Source organism: Parasteatoda tepidariorum, chromosome 5 (assembly GCF_982258835.1).
Source record: "Parasteatoda tepidariorum strain Cologne lab strain chromosome 5, Ptep-v5.0, whole genome shotgun sequence".
NCBI classification, from domain to species: domain Eukaryota; kingdom Metazoa; phylum Arthropoda; class Arachnida; order Araneae; family Theridiidae; genus Parasteatoda; species Parasteatoda tepidariorum.
Window position 1 is genome coordinate 71,041,094 of NC_141759.1, and position 21,572 is coordinate 71,062,665.

At 26.8% G+C, this 21,572-nt stretch overlaps 1 protein-coding gene across 5 annotated transcripts; it reads left to right on the forward strand.

Moving 5' to 3' along the window:
- The first annotated feature begins 4,145 nt into the window (after positions 1-4,145).
- On the forward strand, positions 4,146-14,661 carry LOC107439411 (cathepsin B-like). Of its 5 annotated transcripts, none has more exons than XM_071185530.2 (8): positions 4,146-4,483; positions 6,543-6,675; positions 8,287-8,490; positions 9,157-9,272; positions 10,800-11,029; positions 12,153-12,269; positions 13,526-13,654; positions 14,472-14,661. In XM_071185530.2, the coding sequence occupies exons 2-8, from the start codon at positions 6,544-6,546 to the stop codon at positions 14,546-14,548; spliced, it is 1,005 nt and encodes a 334-aa protein (XP_071041631.2). In that variant the 5' UTR covers positions 4,146-4,483; position 6,543; the 3' UTR covers positions 14,549-14,661. The 5 variants fall into 5 exon arrangements, with proteins under 5 accessions (XP_071041631.2, XP_087020314.1, XP_087020312.1 ...); XM_087164188.1 differs by having other exon boundaries at positions 4,260-4,483; positions 6,528-6,675; XM_087164186.1 differs by lacking the exon at positions 4,146-4,483 and adding an exon at positions 5,095-5,200.
- The last annotated feature ends 6,911 nt before the right edge of the window (positions 14,662-21,572 follow it).

The following is a 21,572-nucleotide window of genomic DNA, read 5'->3' on the forward strand; positions in this document are numbered from 1 at the left end:
CATCGGGAAAAATTTAGAGTCTTGTCGGGAAAATAGTCTGGTCACATTTTTTTCTAAATAATGTCAAAAAATGCCTAATAAAAATTTTTGTAGTTAATTTTTTATTTTTAAGAATCAGTAACAAAAATTAGTAAAATATATTGTAAATTCTATGTAATTGTAGTTTCACTGCACTACTTGTAACTTTGCCCATACATTGTTAAACTAGAGACCGGATGCGATTAGACATGGTTGAAATTGGCGACTTCTCGAAGTCCCTTAGAAATCCTTTCCCACAGACACATCTTCATTTTCTTGGCCTTCTTTACAAATTCTTTTTTGATGTTATGTGTTTATCAAAGGTTTATGGCAGTGTTTCCCAAAGTGTGGTACGCGTACCCCCAGGGGTACGGGAACAGTTTAGCGGGGGTACCCGTTCTTATACGAAATATCTTGCAACAAACGAAAATTTCAAAAAATTTGATTTAAAAACCAAGTTAGAAATGAAAGTTTACGATTGCGTATTTCTCAATTGGCTACTTTTTGCAGAGTTAACAGTTAATAATTGATGGTGTCAACAGTCAATAGTGATTTTTAAATTTAGTGCAATTTTTTATAGTAAAAAATACATTAATTTTTTTTTTTATTAGTGGTACACAGCGTTACAAAAAATTTAGAAGGGGTAAACAAAAGTCATAAGTTTGGGAAACACTGGTTTATGGGATCACATAATTGTTTTTTGAAATTTTCAAGTAAAATGAAAGTATAAGAAGAAAAAAAATTTCCAATTTTTTTTATACTTTTAAATGAGGAAAATCATTTACTTATTCGGATTCAAGGTTTATATTTTAATCAACGCAATAAATATGCAGTCGGAAAAAAAGAAAAAAAGAAACAAATTTTTTTTAAAATTTATTATTTTTTTTATCATTGTCTTAGTAGTAAAAAGATTGTTGATTGATACAGAAAAACAATTAAACTGTTCGTATTCAATATCTTTAAATATATATTAATCAACAGATTCTCATTGACTTATTTTATGTACAGTGTATGAAATGGAAGAAGGGAACACCTTGATTAACTTTGGATTTAATCATATTTTCACCTACAAAGAGTCAATACCATATTTTAAGTTACAAAAATGACCAGAAAAGCGCATTCTGTTCTGGATAAACCTCCAAGTTAGTCTATAGTTTAATTTTCAAAATGAGGAAACAGCCGCAATCTGGAAGATATGGTCTGAAGTAAGTTACAGCTGAGAGAGATTATTGGAAAGTATGGGTCCTTTAATTTTAACTTCACTCTTCGATTATAGCCTATTATCTCGAGAACTTTTTGAATGTATTGAAAAAATTTTGCATAAAATAACAAAAAACATTTTACACACAAATTTTTAAGCAAAATTAATTTTAAATAATTATTTGTTATTTTTTATTAGTAAATTGTATTAGTATTAGTAAATTTTATTTATAGTAAAATTTATTGAATTGTATGTTCAACATATTTTTACATCCTTTTAATTTCAAAATACAAACCTTCAGTGCAATCGATCAATTAGTTTATGAGTTATCAAATTTAAAAAAAGTCAGTTTGCTCTAAATTTTATTTATCTTGAATTATTTAACCGATTTCTTTCAAATTTTGTATTTTACAATTTAAAATTACCTTCCATAAAAATTTGTATATCTTGCTATTTTATTTTAACCGTCGTTGAATAACCGACCCAATTTTCGGGTTTACGACTACTAATGTTCAACTCCGTAGCTTTGTAATTTTGAACCAATCCAGAAGACAAGAAAACTCCTGAATAAGTACCCCCATAGGTATTGATTTGTTATGGGAACCTGGAGGACTTTGTGACTCGACATATTTAACGTGCATCATCAGTATCCATTTACTACACGGGGATTTCAAAAATCGGGATTCAGAATTTTTCCAACGCATATTATAAATAAAAATATAAAAAGTATTAAATATTTTATAACAATTTAAAACTATATTTTTTGCATGGCATTACCTTTGGAAAAACGAATTTTTGCAATTGTATGAAAATTTTTTCGATTCAATCAAAACGCAAAACGTTCTTGAGATATGACGAGATTGAGATACTATCATCATCATTATCATTGAGCTATTATTTCCACGCTATTACTATGCAATTATTATGAAATTAACAAAAGAGGACAAAAGGAAAGACGTTTTTATTTATTTATATCTGATATTAATATTGAAAGTGAACATAATTTCACCTTATTTTCCTCTTTCAATCATAATCCTTAAAATTATCAAAGCATATGTATATGGATAACCACCAGCCAAATTACCTTTCTGTATAAAAATGAAAAATTATTTTGCTATTATCAGCAATATTGACATATACTTCAAATGAATGTGCAGTGCGCAAAAAAATAAAAGGACCCACAGGAATAAATTTTAATCTTAAATTCGGTTCTTCATGTTCTAGGACTCATTCGTACCATCTAATCGAAGTGTTAACAAACATAAAATAATTGTTATTCTTCACTTTTCTAACCAAAAGAGCAATAAAACGCTTTTTCCACTGATGAAAGTATCCCCACTTTCGTAGCTACCACCCACAGAGCTGTCAAGTAGCCTCCTCACTTTACACTGTGAGAAAATGTTTTTAGCTTCTTGATATTGCCTAGGGGCTCTTTTTTCCTAACTTCGGAAATATCAGATATCCACAGAAACACCCTTTTGTTTGATTTCTGGGTCATAAATTTCTAAGAAGAAAACATTTCTAGGGCTGTAAATAGGGGGAGGCTCTTGTTAGAATCTGTCTTGAGATTTTCACAGTGTCTTTAAATTGCGACTCGTTCAATTCGAATTTTTTTCTCTTACAAAATTTAGATATTTTTTCTGATTTATTATAAAAGCTTTTTTTTCCTTTAATCATCCTAAATGTTTCAACTTGCCTGATTGTTTAATTTATTTAATTATTAGCTTTGTAGTTAAAGTAGTAATATATTTTGATTATAATTTAATTAGAAATAATCGAATAAAAAACAGTGACTAGTCAGGTACAATTTTTTTCCACCTTCTTAAACACTATACAGTCGAACTCGTTTATAACGAGCTCGGATTTAACGAGAACTCGGATTTAACGAGGGAAACGAGAATATTTGGTTGGATCAATGTTAAGTCTATGGAACAGAAGTCGCTTTTAACGAGCAAGACCCGGTTTTAGCGAGCAATATTTTTCTGTCTGGCAATCTTTTTTCTCATCTTTCTAGTCTTTCTGTCTTATCTTTTTTTCAAAATGATATGAAATGCGCGAGTTAAAAGTAAGCTGACAAACTATTTTAAATATGTAGATTAATGAAAAAAAATAAATGTTTTGATAAGAATCTTTTCCTTTATTTTTCTTTCCGTTTATATATATCCGTTTATATTTCCGTTCTTAAGACTGTAGCGCAACTAGAAATTTTTTTCTGGTTTGGGGGGGGGGTGGTTAGTTGTCACTAAATTAAGATAAATATTTAATTAAATTATTTAATGTAATTAAAGTAAGTAAGTATTAATTAAATTTTAAGTCAACTCAATCATTTGACCTCCCAAGCCCCCCCCCCCCTCTTCTGGTTGCACGTCTGCCTTAAGGACCCGTTTATTACGAGCACTCGGATTTAACGAGTACATGTTACGGTCCCTTTGTGCTCGTTATAAACGAGCTCGACTGTAATTTGAAATGATTTTTACTGAAAGTCAACATGACCAAGGGCATCGTTGATGGGAGGGCGGACGGTGGGAGAGGAGACGGAATTAATTAACGATTTAAATTCCTTGAGATTAAAAACAAGAAAGAGGTAAAATGTATTTTTGCAGGTATTTAGCACATTTGAGGGGAAATTTTTTTTTCTTCTCGTGTGTGAAATTAAAGAGCTATTTGGGCTGTTAAATTCAATTTCGTCTCTCTAAAATATTTGACCCAGCAAGTCTGGAAAATTTCTTTACAGTTGATTACAATAAAATACAAATTATATTATTTCTAACAAAAAATACAAATATGGAACGCGAATTTAATAATTTCTAACAAAGCGGAAGGGCGAAATACATAAAAAAAAGGAAAGAAAAAAAAAACGAAATAGAAAATAATATGACTTGTAACGTCGTATCATATAAATGCTGGAAATTTTCTTGTTTCCAACGTTTGAAATTTGATTCAATTGGCTAATACAGCAGGATGCATTCATAATCAATCCATCCAGTTTTCAGAAAAACGATCTGTAGATCACATGACTTTCAACCACTCCTCTTTGGTCATACGGGGCTCAGTCAGTTTTCTCAGCTGTCATCCTCCCACAAAGGACTAACAAAAACAAATCACCACGTGCTTATTTATCAGATTTATTATCGTTCAACGCTATATTAGACGAATTTTCCTCGACCGTTGTTAACTTATAATCAAGTGTTCGAACTTTATTGGGATTTAAACTGTTAATATTGTTGTGTTTTTATTTGAATTTTGAAATTGTTATACACTGAAGTAAGTATTAACGTAATTTTTGTCAGTTATCTTTTCATAAATTTGATATACCTTATTTTTACGTTGCTTCGTTTTGATTTACGATTGTTTTCATAAATTTTTATGATTGTTTTTATGTCTATGTTCGTTCAGTCATAATTTCGATATAGCTTATTTTATGTTGCTTTGTTTTGATTAATTATTATTTTCATAAATTTTTATGATTGTTTTTATGTCTATGCTCATTCAGTCACTATTGTTATGAATCTAAAAAACCGGGGATTTAGTTGTAATGCTTAATATATGTACTCCGAAAAAGATTCTTAACTCTTTATTGTTTATTTCATTTGTTTAGATTCTCATCTTATTATTGTGTAAATTGTAAGTTATCGATTTCCTTACCATGAGATATATAGACTTGTTTGGAATGATACTGCAATTTTTAGACCTTCTCAGCTTAATTTTTTAAAACTGATAAGTAACTAATTCGTTTGAATAATCTTATCAGTTTCTTATTTACATTCAGATGATACATTAAATACTTAAAGGGTGATTTGTAAAGCTGATAAACTATTCTGATAAGATTGTTAATAAAAACTGGTTTTTCCATTGAATTGATTGCAGATATCATTTGTTTAAACTGCAACATAGGAGAACTTAAACAAGTAGGTACTTATTTTCTTTAAAATTATAGGTCTGGATATCTCAAATTTGAGAGAACACTAAAAAATTTTAGAGGTAGTGAATTTTTGAAATAATAAGTTCAGAGCTAAATATGTTCTAAAAAGTAGAAAATATATTCTAAAATAGTACGCATTTAATAAAATAACTAAGCATTTAAATAAAATTTTATTTTAAGTATTTGTAAAATTAAATTTACTTTCATTTATGGGCATTTATTTTAAAGCTAATAAAATGGTTTGAAATATTTTTTTTTTTTAATTTTGGTTTTAATAAGTGTCACAATGAAAGTAGTTGTATAATTATAAATTATTTTTGTTAAAATTTTTGGCTTTAAGAAACTTTTATCAAATTAAAATTATAAACAAGTGAGAAGTAATAATTATAAAACTGAAATAAATCATTTAGTTTTGATTGAACCAAAAAAAAAAAAAGTTGAAAACATTTAAAATCTATTAAATATTTTTAAATGCTTGGTTTTAGAAAAATTTATTAACTAAGTTTTGCTGATCATTTGATATTTGTTTTAATTTTACTTTTCACACAAAAAGCTAAGAAAAATTAATGAGTAAAATTAAATTAAGTTTGCTTGAAGATTCATTTGATCTTTGTTTTAATTTTACTTCTCACGCTAAAAGCTTAGAAAAATTAATGAGTAAAATTAAATTAAGTTTGCATGATAATTGGTTTGATATTTTTTTTATTTATTTTACTTCTCACACAAAACACTAAGAAATATTAATGAGCAAAATTTATAGTCTTTTATTAGTCCCTATTGCAATTTAATTTTCACTACTTCTTTGTCAGCGCAACAGTCCTTTGCAGGCCTTGGCTGCCTCAACCGCTGGCAAATGCCAGCTCCTCCTATCCATGGCAACTCCCTTCCAATTTCTCATCTTTAAGGTTTTCACTACAAGAAAATTAAATGTAACCAAAATTATGGGAAGATTTCCATATCATGATCACAGAAGTTTCAAAGTCTTGGCAACTTCTGGGCAGCTGCCTGTAAAAAAAAAAAAAAAAAAAAAAATTTTCATTGAAGAGGATTGGCATCAGGCAAACCTCTGCATGTTTTTTTTTTTTTTTTTTAAATTGAAAATTTTGCTTTTTGGCAGTTGTAGTTGGAGGTACAGATAAGGATAGGGAATTATCCCTAAAATTATCAATGAATGTGTGTTCAAACTAGTTAAATTTTCTCTGGACCAGTAGAAATTTTTTTCACTAAAATTAAAATAAAATTATCTACAGATTAATTATTCAATAAGGATTATTGAAATAATATTCTAATTTAGAAGACAAATGAACTCTTTAAATAATTTTCGTTTATTGTGAAAAATAAATATTGTTTCTCCAAAGTTTTGAAGTATTATCCTTATTTAAATAGTTTTTTCCTTTTCAGAATGAAGCATATTTGTATATTTTTACTCGTAGCAGTAGCAGCTGCTTCTGCTAGACACGTCATTCCTAGTCATGTTCATCCCCTGTCAGACAAAATGATTGAGTATGTCAATTACATGAATTCCACATGGAAGGTTTGTATATTGTGTTAATTTTAACTTCTTTAGTTCCTATTTCCTTATTAATAATTTTCTGTAAGCTGAGCATTAAGCAAAATAAATTCCTATTAATACATACTCAAACACATATACAGGATAATTAATGCATGTTCAAATACATATACTGTACAGGATAGTTGACACATACTCGAGTACATGGTTTTTTAATGATCGCTCTTTAAGTATATTTGTAGAATCTTTTTCAAAATTAAAGTTATATAAAAGAATGCAAAGTATTTTAACAAAGGGAATAATAAAAAAAACTGAGAAAATCTAAAGAATCACTACTGATAAAAGTAGGTCAAAAAACAATAAAGTCTATTTCATTGCCATAGAAAACATTGAAAGGCAATTCTTAGAAACTCCTCCAAGTTTTCTCAGGCAATCAGACTGGTTTTAATATTTTCCATCTCATCTTCCTCCCGAGAGATTTAACAGATTTAGATAATATTTGTGTTACTTTGTTTAAATGGTAATGTTTTCTGACCATCTAATATGAATACTTTCTTAACTTTATAAATAGAAAAAAAAGGAACACTTTGTAGAGTTTATTTATCGCAGATAATTTGATGATTGAAAAAGTGAAATTTCAAATCTTTTTGGATGGTGGGTAAAGACAAACTTTTGTGAGACTCAGCAGATAAAGATAAAGTAGAATCTTTGGCAGAATGGGATTTGTACAACCTCAATTTACTATATAAGTCGACTACTGAGAAAAAAAAGCAAATCTAAAAGTTTTTAAAATTAGAAAAACGTAAAAAAATTATTAAGTCTACAAAATTTTTTCAGCTTAAAAATATTTCACATTGTTCTCTCTGGATATTGTTACATTTTTCTGCATATAAAGATGCATGGTATTATTGATTCTGGCACATATATTATTCTGAATTTTTGGAACTTGTAGTTTTATGGCTTGTTTAAAAGCTTTCATTGTGTTTGATTTTTTGAAATTTTTTCAAATTAATTTTTTTAACTTATTATTAATTTTTTTCTGAAAATAATCTTAAGTATTGTTTATTTAAAAACCATGATATGTAAAGAAAGCATGAGAAGAGAAAAATAAAATTACTTGTATTTTACATATGAAAAATAGTTTTTGAAAGGGGATAAATTGATACTGAATTATTCTTGTGTATCTCATTGTTTATAATGCTTTGATATTTCCCAATCAAAATATATGTCAGAATTTATATCTGATTTATAAGTTGATCCTCTGATTTTCATAAAATTTAAGGATTTGAAAAATTGATTTATACAACAGGGTATAAGATAAATATATTAATAAAATATTTATACATAAACTGATTGTTCATTTATAATTTTTCTAAATTGTTGTAGGAATTAATTAATTATAAAGTGCTCAATTCTTCCTTAAATGAATAGAAATGATTTTCTTCATTGGTTTGAATATAGTTCTGTAATGAATAAATCTGAAGTATCAATCAAATGTCATTTTAAGGCAATAGTTTAATAAAATTAAAACTTAGAAATTTTATTTACTAATTGTTTTCTTTATTTTTATGAATGCTTCATGTGGGTTACTATATAAGTTAATGTCTTGTTATTGAAAAAATTCTTTATTTTTAGGCTGGTAGAAACTTTGAAGGAGTTAGTTTGAAATACATTAAGGGATTACTAGGTGTTCACAAAGATAATCACAAGTACCGTTTACCTTCAATTAGGCATAGAGTTCCTAGAGATCTTCCTGATTCTTTTGATGCTCGTGAGCAGTGGGCAGATTGTCCTTCAATCAGTGAAATCAGAGATCAGGCATCTTGTGGTTCATGTTGGGTAAATAGATTTTTAACTTGCTCTTTTATAAAAAAATTACTTATTTTTAGAATTATCAGAGAAATTATTTTATTTTGCAGTAATTTATTTATGTTAACTGTATCAATGATTTTTAGTAAATTAAATTAATTTTAACTTTATCTATAAATATGATACATGTAATTGCTGTTTTATTAAAATGAATAATGTTTTATACTTTCATTGATTTTGCAATTCTGGAATTTCCAAAAATTGCTGAATCAATTTTTATTAATTTTAAATTTTTACTTTTTTATTATAAATTCAGTCATGCTAACTATAATTTCATGTAATTTGGTTACTGTAATGGTAATACCATACATGCCAACTTTTAATCATTTCAACAATGGTTTCCTTAAGTGGTAGTAAAATTAAAATTGAATTCAATTATATAAAGAAATATATTCTTCAGTTTTAAAAGTTTAAGCTTCACTATGGTATGATTATCATACTTTTTTGTTTATGCTTTATTTTTTTAATAATGCAGTGGTGGTCAGAATTATTTTAAATTAAGTCCAAGAAATAAGTAGAAAGCATGTATTTCAGTACCACTTGAAGTATAATAATAAAATTTTGTGCAAAATGCATAAAAATTGGCTGCTATGCTATGCTTAGCACCAAATCTTAAAATTTTATTTAATTTTTCAGGCGTTTGGTGCAGTTGAAGCTATGTCTGATAGAATTTGTATTCATAGCAATGGCAAAGTTAAAGTAGAGGTTTCTGCCGAAGATCTTCTAACTTGTTGTGATAGTTGTGGAGCAGGGTTTGTATAGTTTTTCCTCATTTAAAAAATTAAATGATAATTCAATAAAAAAAATGTCTTTTCAAGTTTTTTTTTTACTGGCAGTGTTATATTTAAGTCCATGCATTTAAATTTAAATAAATACAAGTATATTTTAAATATCTTAATCATTTGTGCATAAAATTCTGTAATTATTTTACATTTTATCCCTGTTTTTAGATAAATATTGTTCCCAAAGAGAATTCTCAAAGCAATTTTTTTTAGAAACTTTAACTCTAAGAAAAACTCTATTTTTAATGGCTTACATTTTAATTTTGTTTCATGTTATTCAAGCACATAAAATTCTATCTTCATATTTATTTAATTGAATTAATGAGTATATTTAGTTTGGTTTTTATTTATTATTAAAAGCTGATTTTGTTCAAGCAAAATTCCTTCTTTATTTTTATTTGCTTGTAAAAACATGGTAGTAATAGAATTCTATCTGTGCAACTACTTGTTAGAAGGTAAAGTTCATACGACAAGAAAGTTTTTTTCTTGTTTTATAGATGTTAATCTGAAAGATTATTTTATTTTTAAATGCTATCTTGTGTTATGTCTGTAGAAATTTCTTCTATTCCTTTGCTTTTCACTTATATTTGTTTCATTGACATGCATTTTAAAATATGTTCTACAGATTTCTTTTCAAATTTTTATTTTATTTTGAAATGAATACCTAATATATGAATTAAATTTCTGTTTTAAGCTGCAGATCGCAAAGATTATTCTTTAAGTAGAATAACTTGTGAAAATAAGAAAGTCTACTACTCTCTTGAAAGTCTACTATTTAAAATTTTGAAATTTTATAAACTGTTTTAAAAGTCTCAACTTTAAATATATTGGTGTTCTGCTTGTAGTTTCAATTGTTTTTCTTTCTTTTTAAAACCAAGATACATTTTGTTTCGATTGTTTGCTTTTCTTCCTATCATGAGAACTTAAAATAGAATATAAAACTTTTTTGCTTTTACTACAGTATTTTATTAAATATGATAACTACTAATTACATTTTGCTCCAATTTATTGATTTGATTTTTTTAACTTATAATTTAAAAAATGCTTTTGTTTTTACATAAAAGAGTAATGTTCGAAATTTTTGTTTTTTCCTTTTCAATTGCTCAATTTGCATTTTGGTAAAAACATAAATTTTTGCTTTTTTTACCCTTTTGAAAAATTAAGATCATATCTAAGTGGTGTCGATTATTAGTATAGTTAAATTCATTCTGTTTTAATTGATTTACACACTTGTTAAAAGATGTTTCTGTCTTCACATTGAAGAGAATATCCAAAATTTTCTAGTGTTTGCTATCAAACTATTGCTATTCGTTAGCAGCAAGCTATATTTTTGTCCCTTTTTTTACTTAAATTAAATCTAGAACTTATTTAATATTAGTATTTTATAGAATATTTGTAACTTCTAATTTTATTTTGTTTCAACTGATTTATTTCAGTTAATTAATACACCGCTTCTATTTTTGTTTAAGCGTATAATGTCTGAAATTTGTTTTACAGGTGCGAAGGTGGATACCCTGGATCTGCTTGGGAATACTGGGTGGACAAAGGTATTGTTTCCGGTGGTCTTTACAACTCACATGTCGGTTGCCAACCATACATTATTCCTTCCTGTGAGCATCATACTAAAGGAAAACTACCTCCCTGTGGAGATATTGTTGACACTCCCAAGTGTGTTAGCATGTGCGAAAAAAGCTACAATGTCAGTTATAGGGCAGACAAACATTTTGGTAATAGTTGGTTTTGAATAATTTTTTATTTGTGTTTTTACACTTGTTCAGTGACCGAATAATTTTACACAATTCAGCTTCATAGCTGAACAAAAAGTTTTTTTTAAAAATAAAAAAAAATCTTCTGAACACTTTGCAGTTCGAACAATCTCTCCGATACTGAGGATTGATTGCGTACTGATAGTTTACAAAATGGGGAAATCTCCTTGATTTGCCAGCGGAGTGTTAAGAAATTCTTTGTATAATGCATAATCATTATAACAATTAAAAAACACATAGTATTCATTTATTCAAATTAATTTTTTTTCAATTGTACCTATTGAGATTGAGACAAATTTATGAACTATTAAATTATTTAGCCTTTTAATATATTAAAAAATGTAAAGAAATCAATAATAAATGTATAAATCTTTCAGTTTTTTTAAATTTTTGTAATTTTTAAACATATATTGTGAATTTTTTTCTAATTAATCATTTTTTTGAAGTTCAGCATAACTTTTCTATGAGTTTGTTTATGAATGTAATGTTAAATAATTAATTTATACAGATAGTGGAAAATCTGAAATGAACTAACTGTACCATTAATTATTATTATTAAAAGGAATATGTTTGGTTTATAACTGTGTAATTTTTACAGTACAAATTTATGTGCTTTAAGCAACTCTTAATTTAAGTTAATACTTAATAGCTTTAGTGTTTTTATGCTTTTTACAATAGTAACCTAATAAGTTTTTTGTCTAACCTTTTCTTTTTAAGTTTCTTTATTTTTCTTGTTTATAAAAGAGTTGACTTCTGAAAAGCAGTTTTCTTTTCTTAGGTTTAGTTTTTGAAATTCAGCATTGTTACTTGTTTATAGTTACTAGTATAGTTCCTAACATTGTTGCTAATTTATAATATAATGTTTTATAATTAAGTTACACTGAGAGGGAATAACTTAAAAAGAGCTAAATAAACCATTAATGTTTAATATTATTGAAAGAAATTGGTTTGTAACTGTGAATATTTCAGCTGCTCAAAATTATGTGATTCATAATTAAAGTTAATTTGTACTTTGTAAATTTAATGCTTACTAATTATTTACTTTATTACTGACTATACTGTTTTCTTTATCTTCATTTTTTAGGAAAGAAATCATACTCTATTGACAGCGACGAAGACCAAATAAGGACTGAATTAGTAACTAATGGACCAGTGGAGGCTGCTTTCACTGTTTACGCTGACTTTGTTACTTACAAATCAGGTATATAAGTTTTTTATTGATGTGTTTATATTTATTTTTTAAAAAAATGCTTAGTGGATAAAATATCATACCCTGAAAGAAATAAAAGAATTTGCATAATTTCAGAAAATAACTTTGCTAGTGTTAGCAAAGTTAATGTATTAATATTTCAAAAAATTATAATTAAATTAATTTAATCGCTACATACTATGAATAATTTAAATGTATATATAAAAGGACAGATTGTCAAATGATCGTGATCTTAAATTGTAATAAGAAAATTATCAGAATTCTATTTGTTTGAAAACCTTCTGCTTTGGCGCCCTTACCACTGGATATAATATTTTGTACAGATTTCAAATGTTGGAGGGTATGTAATATTTAAAGATCAAGAAACTAGTGAGATAAAATTCCAAGCTTTATTCTGAAAACTCACAAAAGTTTGGGGTCAAAATCGTTCTACAATTGACTGTAAGAATATAATATTTTTTTCTACATATGAGGCAGTTTAAAATATGAATTATAAACAGCTTCCTATTCTTGCTATATTTATCAAAGCTTTTCTTTCAAAATTCACTGAAATGATTTTTATCATGTACTTTTTACCACTAAGCTCTTAACGTACAAACATCCATATGTATACACATATTTCAGCTTTTAAAACAAAATTGATTTTAACTTGGTTCCTATTTTTTATTTTAAAGCTATAAAAGAAAATATTTCACTCTTTACATACAAATCTTAAACAGCAAACTAAGAATACTGAAAAAGGTTTGCCATACAAAAAATAAATTCTTGCAATAACACTTGTAGTTAATTTTTATTGCATTTTTATAACTCTATAAAGTGTAAATTGTAAGTCTTTAACTCATTAGTTTTTAATTATTTTTAGTATGAGTTTTAAATGCACAGCTTAAAAGTCTTAGTTACTGCTGATTTCGAAAATTAACTTATATCAATTTAAAATGTGAAATAATATGTAAAAAGTATTAATATTCAATATTCTATTTACTGTAATTTTATGCATAATTAACTATATATATACCATAATTTAAGATGCCTATTTCAATTCTTTATAAAAAGTGACACCTAAAACATATGTTAATGATAAATCTGTAGACTAACTTATAAATTATTTAACTTCTGAATAAAAAAATTTAAAAATGTGTATCTATGTGTATTTTAAAAATACTTATTTTAATTTTTTTAATAAAAAAATTTAAAATGTGTATTTATGTGTATTTTAACAATGCATATATTTTTTTTTTTTAACTAAGGTGTTTACAAACATCTGAGTGGTGAAGCTTTAGGTGGTCATGCTGTTCGAATTTTGGGATATGGTACAGAAAATGGTACTCCATACTGGTTGGTTGCAAACTCCTGGAATGAAGACTGGGGTGATAAAGGTATAAAAAAGTTCTAATTTTTTTATTTATTGATTAACAGGTGAATTTTTCAAATGTGATGTTTTAATTGTTAGTATAAGTTAATTTCTAACTGTATTTGTAATTCATTGTCTGGTTATTGTTTTTAGTACTGTCTGTTTGATGTTCTTTTTAAAAGCAGTCATATCTGACTTGATTGACCTGAATTTGCTTAAATTTATGATTGGTCTATAAAATATTTCAAATAAATTCAAACCATTTAAGAGTTTAGATATATTATGTTCTGGTAACATATATCTATTTAGTTAAGTAAATATACCATTATATGTTTTAGAAAACAATTTTAATAAGTACATACTCTTACATTAGTTTAGCACAAAATAAATATTTTCTCTTGTACAAATAATACTGTTTAATAATGACTCTTAGTTTTGTTAAATAAACTAATAACATTTACATAATTTATTAAATTAGAAAATAATTTTAAATGATTGTCTCAAAAAAAAAAACTTATGTTTTTATTAATAAGGGCAACTAGTTTTTAAAGTAAATAAGTTAAAATACCTATAAATCTCAACTTGTTATCTTAAATGAGATGAAAATTTTAGATTTTTTTGCAATGCGTAATTTCTTTATAAAAATTATTTTTGTTATAAAAAAAAAGTCTGATTTCTTGCCAGGTAAAATACTATTATTAATATAATGAAACATTGTGTGATAGTTTAATTGTTATGCAAATTTAAATATTCTCATCGTATATGTTGCTAAGGTATTAGTATGTTAAGTTTTGTGTTGAATAATTTTAACAAACATTTTAATTTTAAAATTTGTATTTTAGGATACTTCAAAATCCTTCGAGGACAAGATGAATGTGGTATTGAAGATGAAATCGTTGCTGGTATTCCCAAGCTTTAAATGAACTTACTATCCTACTTTAATGTACAAATTGTTCTCAATGATCTTGTTTAAAACTGTTTTTTATTGTGATTTTTACCTATAATTTTTTTTAATAAAACTTTTATAAGCTATTTCTTTGTTCTTGTTAATTCAAAATCAACATATTCAGCTTCGAATCCTATTTTGTTCGAAAGAAGATACGAATACTTAAAATTAATTCTTCCCTTGCTGAGGGGTCACGAATGCAACATTTTGGAGTGACAAGAAAATTGACTTTATAAAGAAAAGAGGTAGGAAAATTGTGCTTAAAATAAAGCTTGGGGTGGAAGCTGCCTTTATTAGTTTTACCCTTTTCTTCATTTTGAAAAATGCAATTAAATTTTTAAGATAGGCTTAAAAATAACACAGAAAGGATTAAAGATCTATCACATAGGAGAATAAGCAGGGAAGATACAATATGGTTATAAAATATAATATGGTGAGATATATTATGGTTATAATTTTTTATATGTATTTCTACAACTATCAGTCGTTTCTTTTTTGTACTGCTGATACTTTGAATAAGGAATAAAAATTTGAAATGTGTGCTGTTTGTTTTAAGTGATTTCTTCTGCAATTTTATTGTGAATCTTCTGTTTTTTTTTAAGGGGTCACAGTACCCAAAAAATGACCAAAATATCGAAAAAAAATTTATTGCTTATAATAAAACTTCAAACTGTTTCAAATGCACTGAAAACAAATCATCTCTCTATCAACATTTTTAAAAAAAGTTATGAATGATTTTAGATTGTCCTAACACAGAAACTTGCTCAGCAGACAGACTTTAAAGTGTTTTTACTTATAGATGAAAATTTTGTGTTTTAATCTTAGTTAAATCCCTAAGGAATTTTTTCTATTTAAGATAAAGCTTTGAAGTAAACTTTTTTTTATCTTAAGTATAATTACATTTATTTAAACTGTGCATGGAATAAGCATTTTATGAGGTATTACAATTTTTACAGTATGTTATATATACATAACAGGAATTTTTAACCTTTTTTTTTTTTACTTTTTTATAAAATATTCTAATTGATATGTTAAACAAATGAATGCACAAAATTGTTAAAATGAATATTGTAAGCACCAAGGAAAAAAATTTTTTTTTGAAAATATGTTCAAATAAAAAAGTCTTAGAGATTTAAAAAATTTTGAATTTTTTAAACTTCTTAAAAAAAAAATTAAACAGTTTAATTATTTTTTGAAGATAAATTATTGAATATAAGTTAAATGAGCATATAAAGCATCCACAAAATGAATGATTATACCGTTATTTAAAAAAATTGTTACAAAGGTACTGTGACTATGGGTGTTGGCAGGTATATATTCCAAGTAAGGGTTTAAAACTTTATACTTGTAAATTATATATCTGATTTATTACACAACTCAGTGTCAATTCTACTTTCTTTGAGAATTTTGAAAAAATTAAAAGTTTAAATAAAAATTGTTTGTGAAAAATTATTACTATTTAGTATTAGAACTATTCAGGTTCATTACAATGTTTATCTCTTGTATCTTATCTCTTTTTTCTTCTTCTTTTTTTTAAATCACAAATAATGAATTAACACCAACTTATTGTTAATAGCATTATCTTTGAAGTTCGATATTACCCGTATTTTCTTTCCTTCTGATTCTAACCCGTTAGATACCATTAATCTGCAAATATGCTTCTCATCAACAAAAAAAAGCTTAGCAATTTAAATTTTCGTTCTAAGTATTTATTTTACAAAATTAAAACATACTGTCCACCATGATTTAATACAATAAATACCTTTTTATCGATCTGAAATCTTTTGATTTATTTAAAACTAAAAATGGCAATTATTAAAAAAATAAAAAAAATTTTTAAAGCCATACCCTAATACAAGATGCATGTGATTTTAACAAATCTATAGAAAAGTCTTTAACAAATATTTTATTTAAAACACGAGAAGTAAAATTGGACAACCTCACATCACAAATGTTTGAGAAGAAGTGAAATACAGGGAATGAAATGTAGTTATAAAACAATTATAGTCAATGAGTCATTATTAAAACAATCAGTCGCCTTGAACACCCTGCGAATAATATGAAATAATCATAGCTTCAGAAAATATTTTTCCTAGTAGTAGCAAAAGTTAAACTCGTGACATTTGAATTGGACCAATTAAAAAAAAAAATCACTTGCAGCCATGTCAGATTCTTATTAATATTTTTTAAAAAAGTTTTTGTGGAAAAGCACTTGATTAAAAAAAATAATAATTTTTTCAGAATTTTAGTGCCGAAACTGTGACTAGGAAGGAGCATATATTGAAATTTGACTGAAATAAAATGGTGTAGCTACATATGGTGACTCATCATTTGTGGACAGTGTCTGTATTTTTTTTATTAATGAACTAAATTTTTTTTATTTTGCTACTATTAGAATGAGAGAAGTCTGAACTATTTAATTTACTTGTTAAAAAGTTGGAAATATATGTATGTATATCTATCAACGTGCAATTTAAAAAAAAAAAATTTAATAAATTTTTTGGAGAAATTTTTTTTGCAAATTTTGGAACCTTTTTGCATTGGAAATCATAACTTTCAACATCTCCATTTTTTACGCATAATATTGAATATTCTAATTTTCAACATAAAAAAAGCTAAGGTATTTTTTTTTTTGTATTGAAAACTGTGGCATTTGACGTAAGAAAAAAAATTCAAGTCAGGAAACTTTCCCACGTCAAAATTCATGCTGGTACTAGCAACAAAAATTTGCTAGTTTTTGCTATGTATTGCTAGGTCTGCTAGATTTTCATGCTAGTATATGCTTGCCAGCATCACATGCTAGATACCTAGCATACATCGTACTAACATGATAAGCTATGTACAAGCATTTCATGCTTATTAGCTGTTTAAGCTGGCTCCCTAGCATGGTAAGGTAGGTACCATAGCAAGCTATTATATGCTTTTTTATGCTTGCCAGCATCACATGCCAGATACCTAGCATGCATCGTACTGGCATGATAAGCTATGTATAAGCATCTCATGCTTATTAGCTGTTTAAGCTGGCTCCCAAGCATGGTTAGGTAGGTACCTTAGCAAGCTATTATATGCTTTTTTATGCTTGCCAGCATCACATGCTAGATACCTAGCATACATCGTACTAGCATGATATGCTATGTAGAAGCATGTCATGCTTATAAGCTGTTTTAGCTGGCTCCCAAGCATGGAGAGGTAGGTACCTTAACAAGCTATTATATGCTTTTTTTGCTTGCCAGCATCACATGCTAGATACCTAGCATTCATCGTAATAGCATGATATGCTATGTGCAAGCATCTCATGCTTATTAGCTGTTTAAGCTGGCTCCCAAGCATGGAAAGGTAGATATACCTTAACAATCTATTACATGCTTTTTATACTTGACAGCTTAATGTGCTCTACAGACAGCTTAGGCGAAAACAGAATTTTTTATTTTTATCAAATCCTTAGACCTTGTTATATTTATTTAAAGTAGGTCCTTAGAACTTATTTAATTTTATTATGAAGATTATAAAATTGTTATTATGGAGAGTAAATAAATACAAAATTTGTAAAATGTAAGAATAAAAAATGCAAAGCAGTTTGCTTCCTTATAAGGTCTCTTCCAGCTGGTTATGTGTTAAAAGTAAAAACCTTACAGACTTTATCTTTAGTTGGAAAAAGCGGTAAAAACTGTTCAACTTTGTTGTTATCATTCCAAAAATATTTTTTGTGTATTTATTAAGTCTCATATAAGGTAAAATTCATGCATGCTCATCAAAATTCAGACTGGTACCAGCAACAAAAATATGTTGATTTCAAACTCATGCTGGAATAGCAAAAATTCCTAGAAACGGATGGTAGAATTCTCTTGCTGGAATAGCAAAAATTCCTAGCAACCGATGGTAGAATTCTCATGCTGGAATAGCACAGAAAACTAGCAAGTGATGACTGTGATTGTTGCTAGACTAGCAAGATATTCCAGCAACACAAGCTGGTATCTGTATGCTAGACAAGCAAATAAAGTGTACCAATACATACCATGACATACTATTAATTTTGCTGGTACAAGCAAATATTTTTGCTAGATCATGCTGGTTTTTTTTTTCTTTTTTTTTTTCGCTGGTATATTGCATTTCAAGCTTGTCTAGCAAATAAATAGCAAAAATTTTAACCTGAATCTAACTTTAATACTAGTTCAGTATCGCTTTTATACATAATGTATTTAAATTTGCTTCATTTAGAAATATTTTTGGGATTACATTCAAATTAAATATTGCATTCGCTATAATGTAACCAAAACATATTATTAACAAGGTTTTCTGGAAACATGAGGAAGCTTAAGAACATAATAATGATATGGAATTTTTTTTTCTATTAATTTAGGTTTTCTAACCGAAATAGCCAGCATTTTCACATAGTTCTATTTGAGAAATATATAGCTTGACATTTCTAGCCAAATGAATTTCTTAGGCAGCAACAGAACAGGGCCCCTGACTTTTTACATTACATAGAATATCACGTTAAAAAAAATTAGTCAATATTGCAGAAAAATATATTCCCTTAAGATTCTTTCATTCAAATTTATGTCCGACTTTAATTTGAAGTGATGTTTCTGAGGTACAGATCAAAATTAAATTAACCTATTTTTTGCGTGTAACGAGAAAAATAAAAACATAGTCCATCTTTATTACATATTGCAAAAATATTCATTTGCATATAGTGATGCTATGAAAATGAATTGAGCAAATATTTTTTTTTAATTTTACATAATGCCTTTTAATTGTGTAAAATGTGCATTTAATAAAAATTGTAAGTATTTTCAAAATGAACACACATAATTATTTCATGTATTAATTTTATTTATATAGTATTATTATTATCTGGGTTGGCTGTTCAAAGACGAATATAAAATAAAAATATAAAATTATAACATGACAAGCCTTAAGGCTTGTCATGTTATAATTTTATAATTTGTTTATACGTTTAATTCGTTACGTTTAATTGTTATAATTCGTTTATACGTTTAAATCACCATGTGACATACAACATCCAATTTATTTTTATAATGTAAGTCATAAATATTTGTAAAGACAATGGGCTACGTAACAAAAGAAAATTTAACGCACGTGGTTTTTCTTGCTTGGTCAATAGAGATATTCACGCTGCATGCGAAAAAACAACATTTGCCAATTTCATGGAAATTCGAACAAAACCTTATTAGTAAATTCTTCGTCGGAAAATATATTTCGCTAATCAGTTTCTTATTCTCATAACCAAAAACCATAAAAGAAAATATTTTTTATACAGTAGGAATGGTTCTTGAGATTTTCCACCTCTGTCAAGCATATATGTGTCACCTGTGTCAACTATATATAGTTGAGATAGTATTTCAACTCTATGGTGTCAATATGTTCCGCAGTTACTCTAAAATGAATATTGTGCTTTTTCGATTATTAAACTAGTTACCGTTTAAGGAATTTTGCAATTAAAAATAAAATCTAAAAAACTAAATGAAAAACAATAAAAAACTTTCTCTCTCATCCTTTGGGATGTTTCCCAAACAGTTGCCAATAGCCCGAGGAGTAACTCTGGTGCTACGACTCTGACTGAATCATATTTTTATTTCCCATTTGGTTCTTTTCAAACTAGTTAATATAACTGTTGTGTTAACTTTATAACGAAAATAATATTTGAGGGGTCAATTCCATCTGGGGTCAATTCCAAAGATGCGGTAAAGAATGAGTGCCTGTTTGAATTGCCATTGTGTCGTAAGAAACAGGGATGTCTTAACAGTTGGGCAAACAGGACAATGCCCAGGGGATCCCAAAATACTTTTTCAATAAAAAGATATTTCACTACCTGTTAAAAGTATTTGGTATCCAGAGATTGAGGGTGCTCCACGTGTTGGCAGGGTGTTTGCCCTGGGAGCCCCAAAAGTAGCTACGCTACTATTTAGAAACCCATAAAAATCACCCACAGCTCTCGTACAGCTTTAGAAATCAAATGCTCAATACCTTGAATTATGTAACGTTTAAAATAAATTTGAAAGACCTATTCATAATGTGCGTAGCTTGCTTTTCCGGCAAATCACACCGTAACATAAGAAAATTTCGTGAAAAAATTAGTTACTTATTTTTATTAGAAAGTAATTAAATTTTTATTAAAAATATGTCCTTTATTGTTCAATTTAATTAATTTTCGAGATCTTTGCAGTATCCAGTGTTAAGCTTGATCACTGTGATTTTAAAAGTTTAATTTAAGCTTTAATAAAATCTTCAATAAAAGCTTTTAAAAGCTTTAATAAAATCTTCATATTAGCCAGCATTTAATTAATGTGCAAGTACATAAAAAAAGAGAGAAAGAAAAACTGTTAGAACAATGTTGTCCTTATTTATTTATTTTTTTTTTCTTCATAATTGTTGTCATTGTCACAATTCTGTCATTATTTTCGAAAGCAAATATCAAAAACTGTTTTTTTTAGTGAATGTAAAGTTAAGAAACAGTACATTTTTGCCATAACTTGATAAAAAAATATATATTTATTTATTATCTATATGCATTTTATTAAATATGTTTATATAGAGTTATTAAATATGTAGATTTATTTTAAAATATTTATTTATTATTACAAGGAACATAAAACCCTTAATTATATATAAATAATTGATAGAAAACAACTCGGAAATTAATACGAGATAGTTTAAAAAAGGAAAATAAATAAAAAAATTGATGTTTTTTTTAATTTTTTGATAAACTAAATAAATAACTGAATGTCATAATAAATTTGTTTCTTAATAAAATAAATAATTAAAAAGTTGAAAATTTTATTCAATAAAACTATTTTTCATCGATTATATTTAGTTAATTGAGTTAATTTGTTTTTTCTATTTGTTGCTTTTCTCATAAATATTTATATGCAATATAAAAAGCGCATTCAAGTAATAACATAGAAAAAAAAGAAAGGAAAAAAATGTACATTTTAATAAAATTCTATTAAAATGCGCTCTCTGAGACTAAATA

Excerpts from the sequence above, each read along its gene's own strand:
- LOC107439411 (XM_071185530.2), top strand. The coding sequence starts at position 6,544 with ATGAAGCATATTTGTATATTTTTACTCGTAGCAGTAGCAGCTGCTTCT. Across the intron at positions 6,676-8,286 it reads ACATGAATTCCACATGGAAG|GCTGGTAGAAACTTTGAAGG; the intron begins GTTTGTATATTG and ends CTTTATTTTTAG. Across the intron at positions 8,491-9,156 it reads CATCTTGTGGTTCATGTTGG|GCGTTTGGTGCAGTTGAAGC; the intron begins GTAAATAGATTT and ends TTAATTTTTCAG.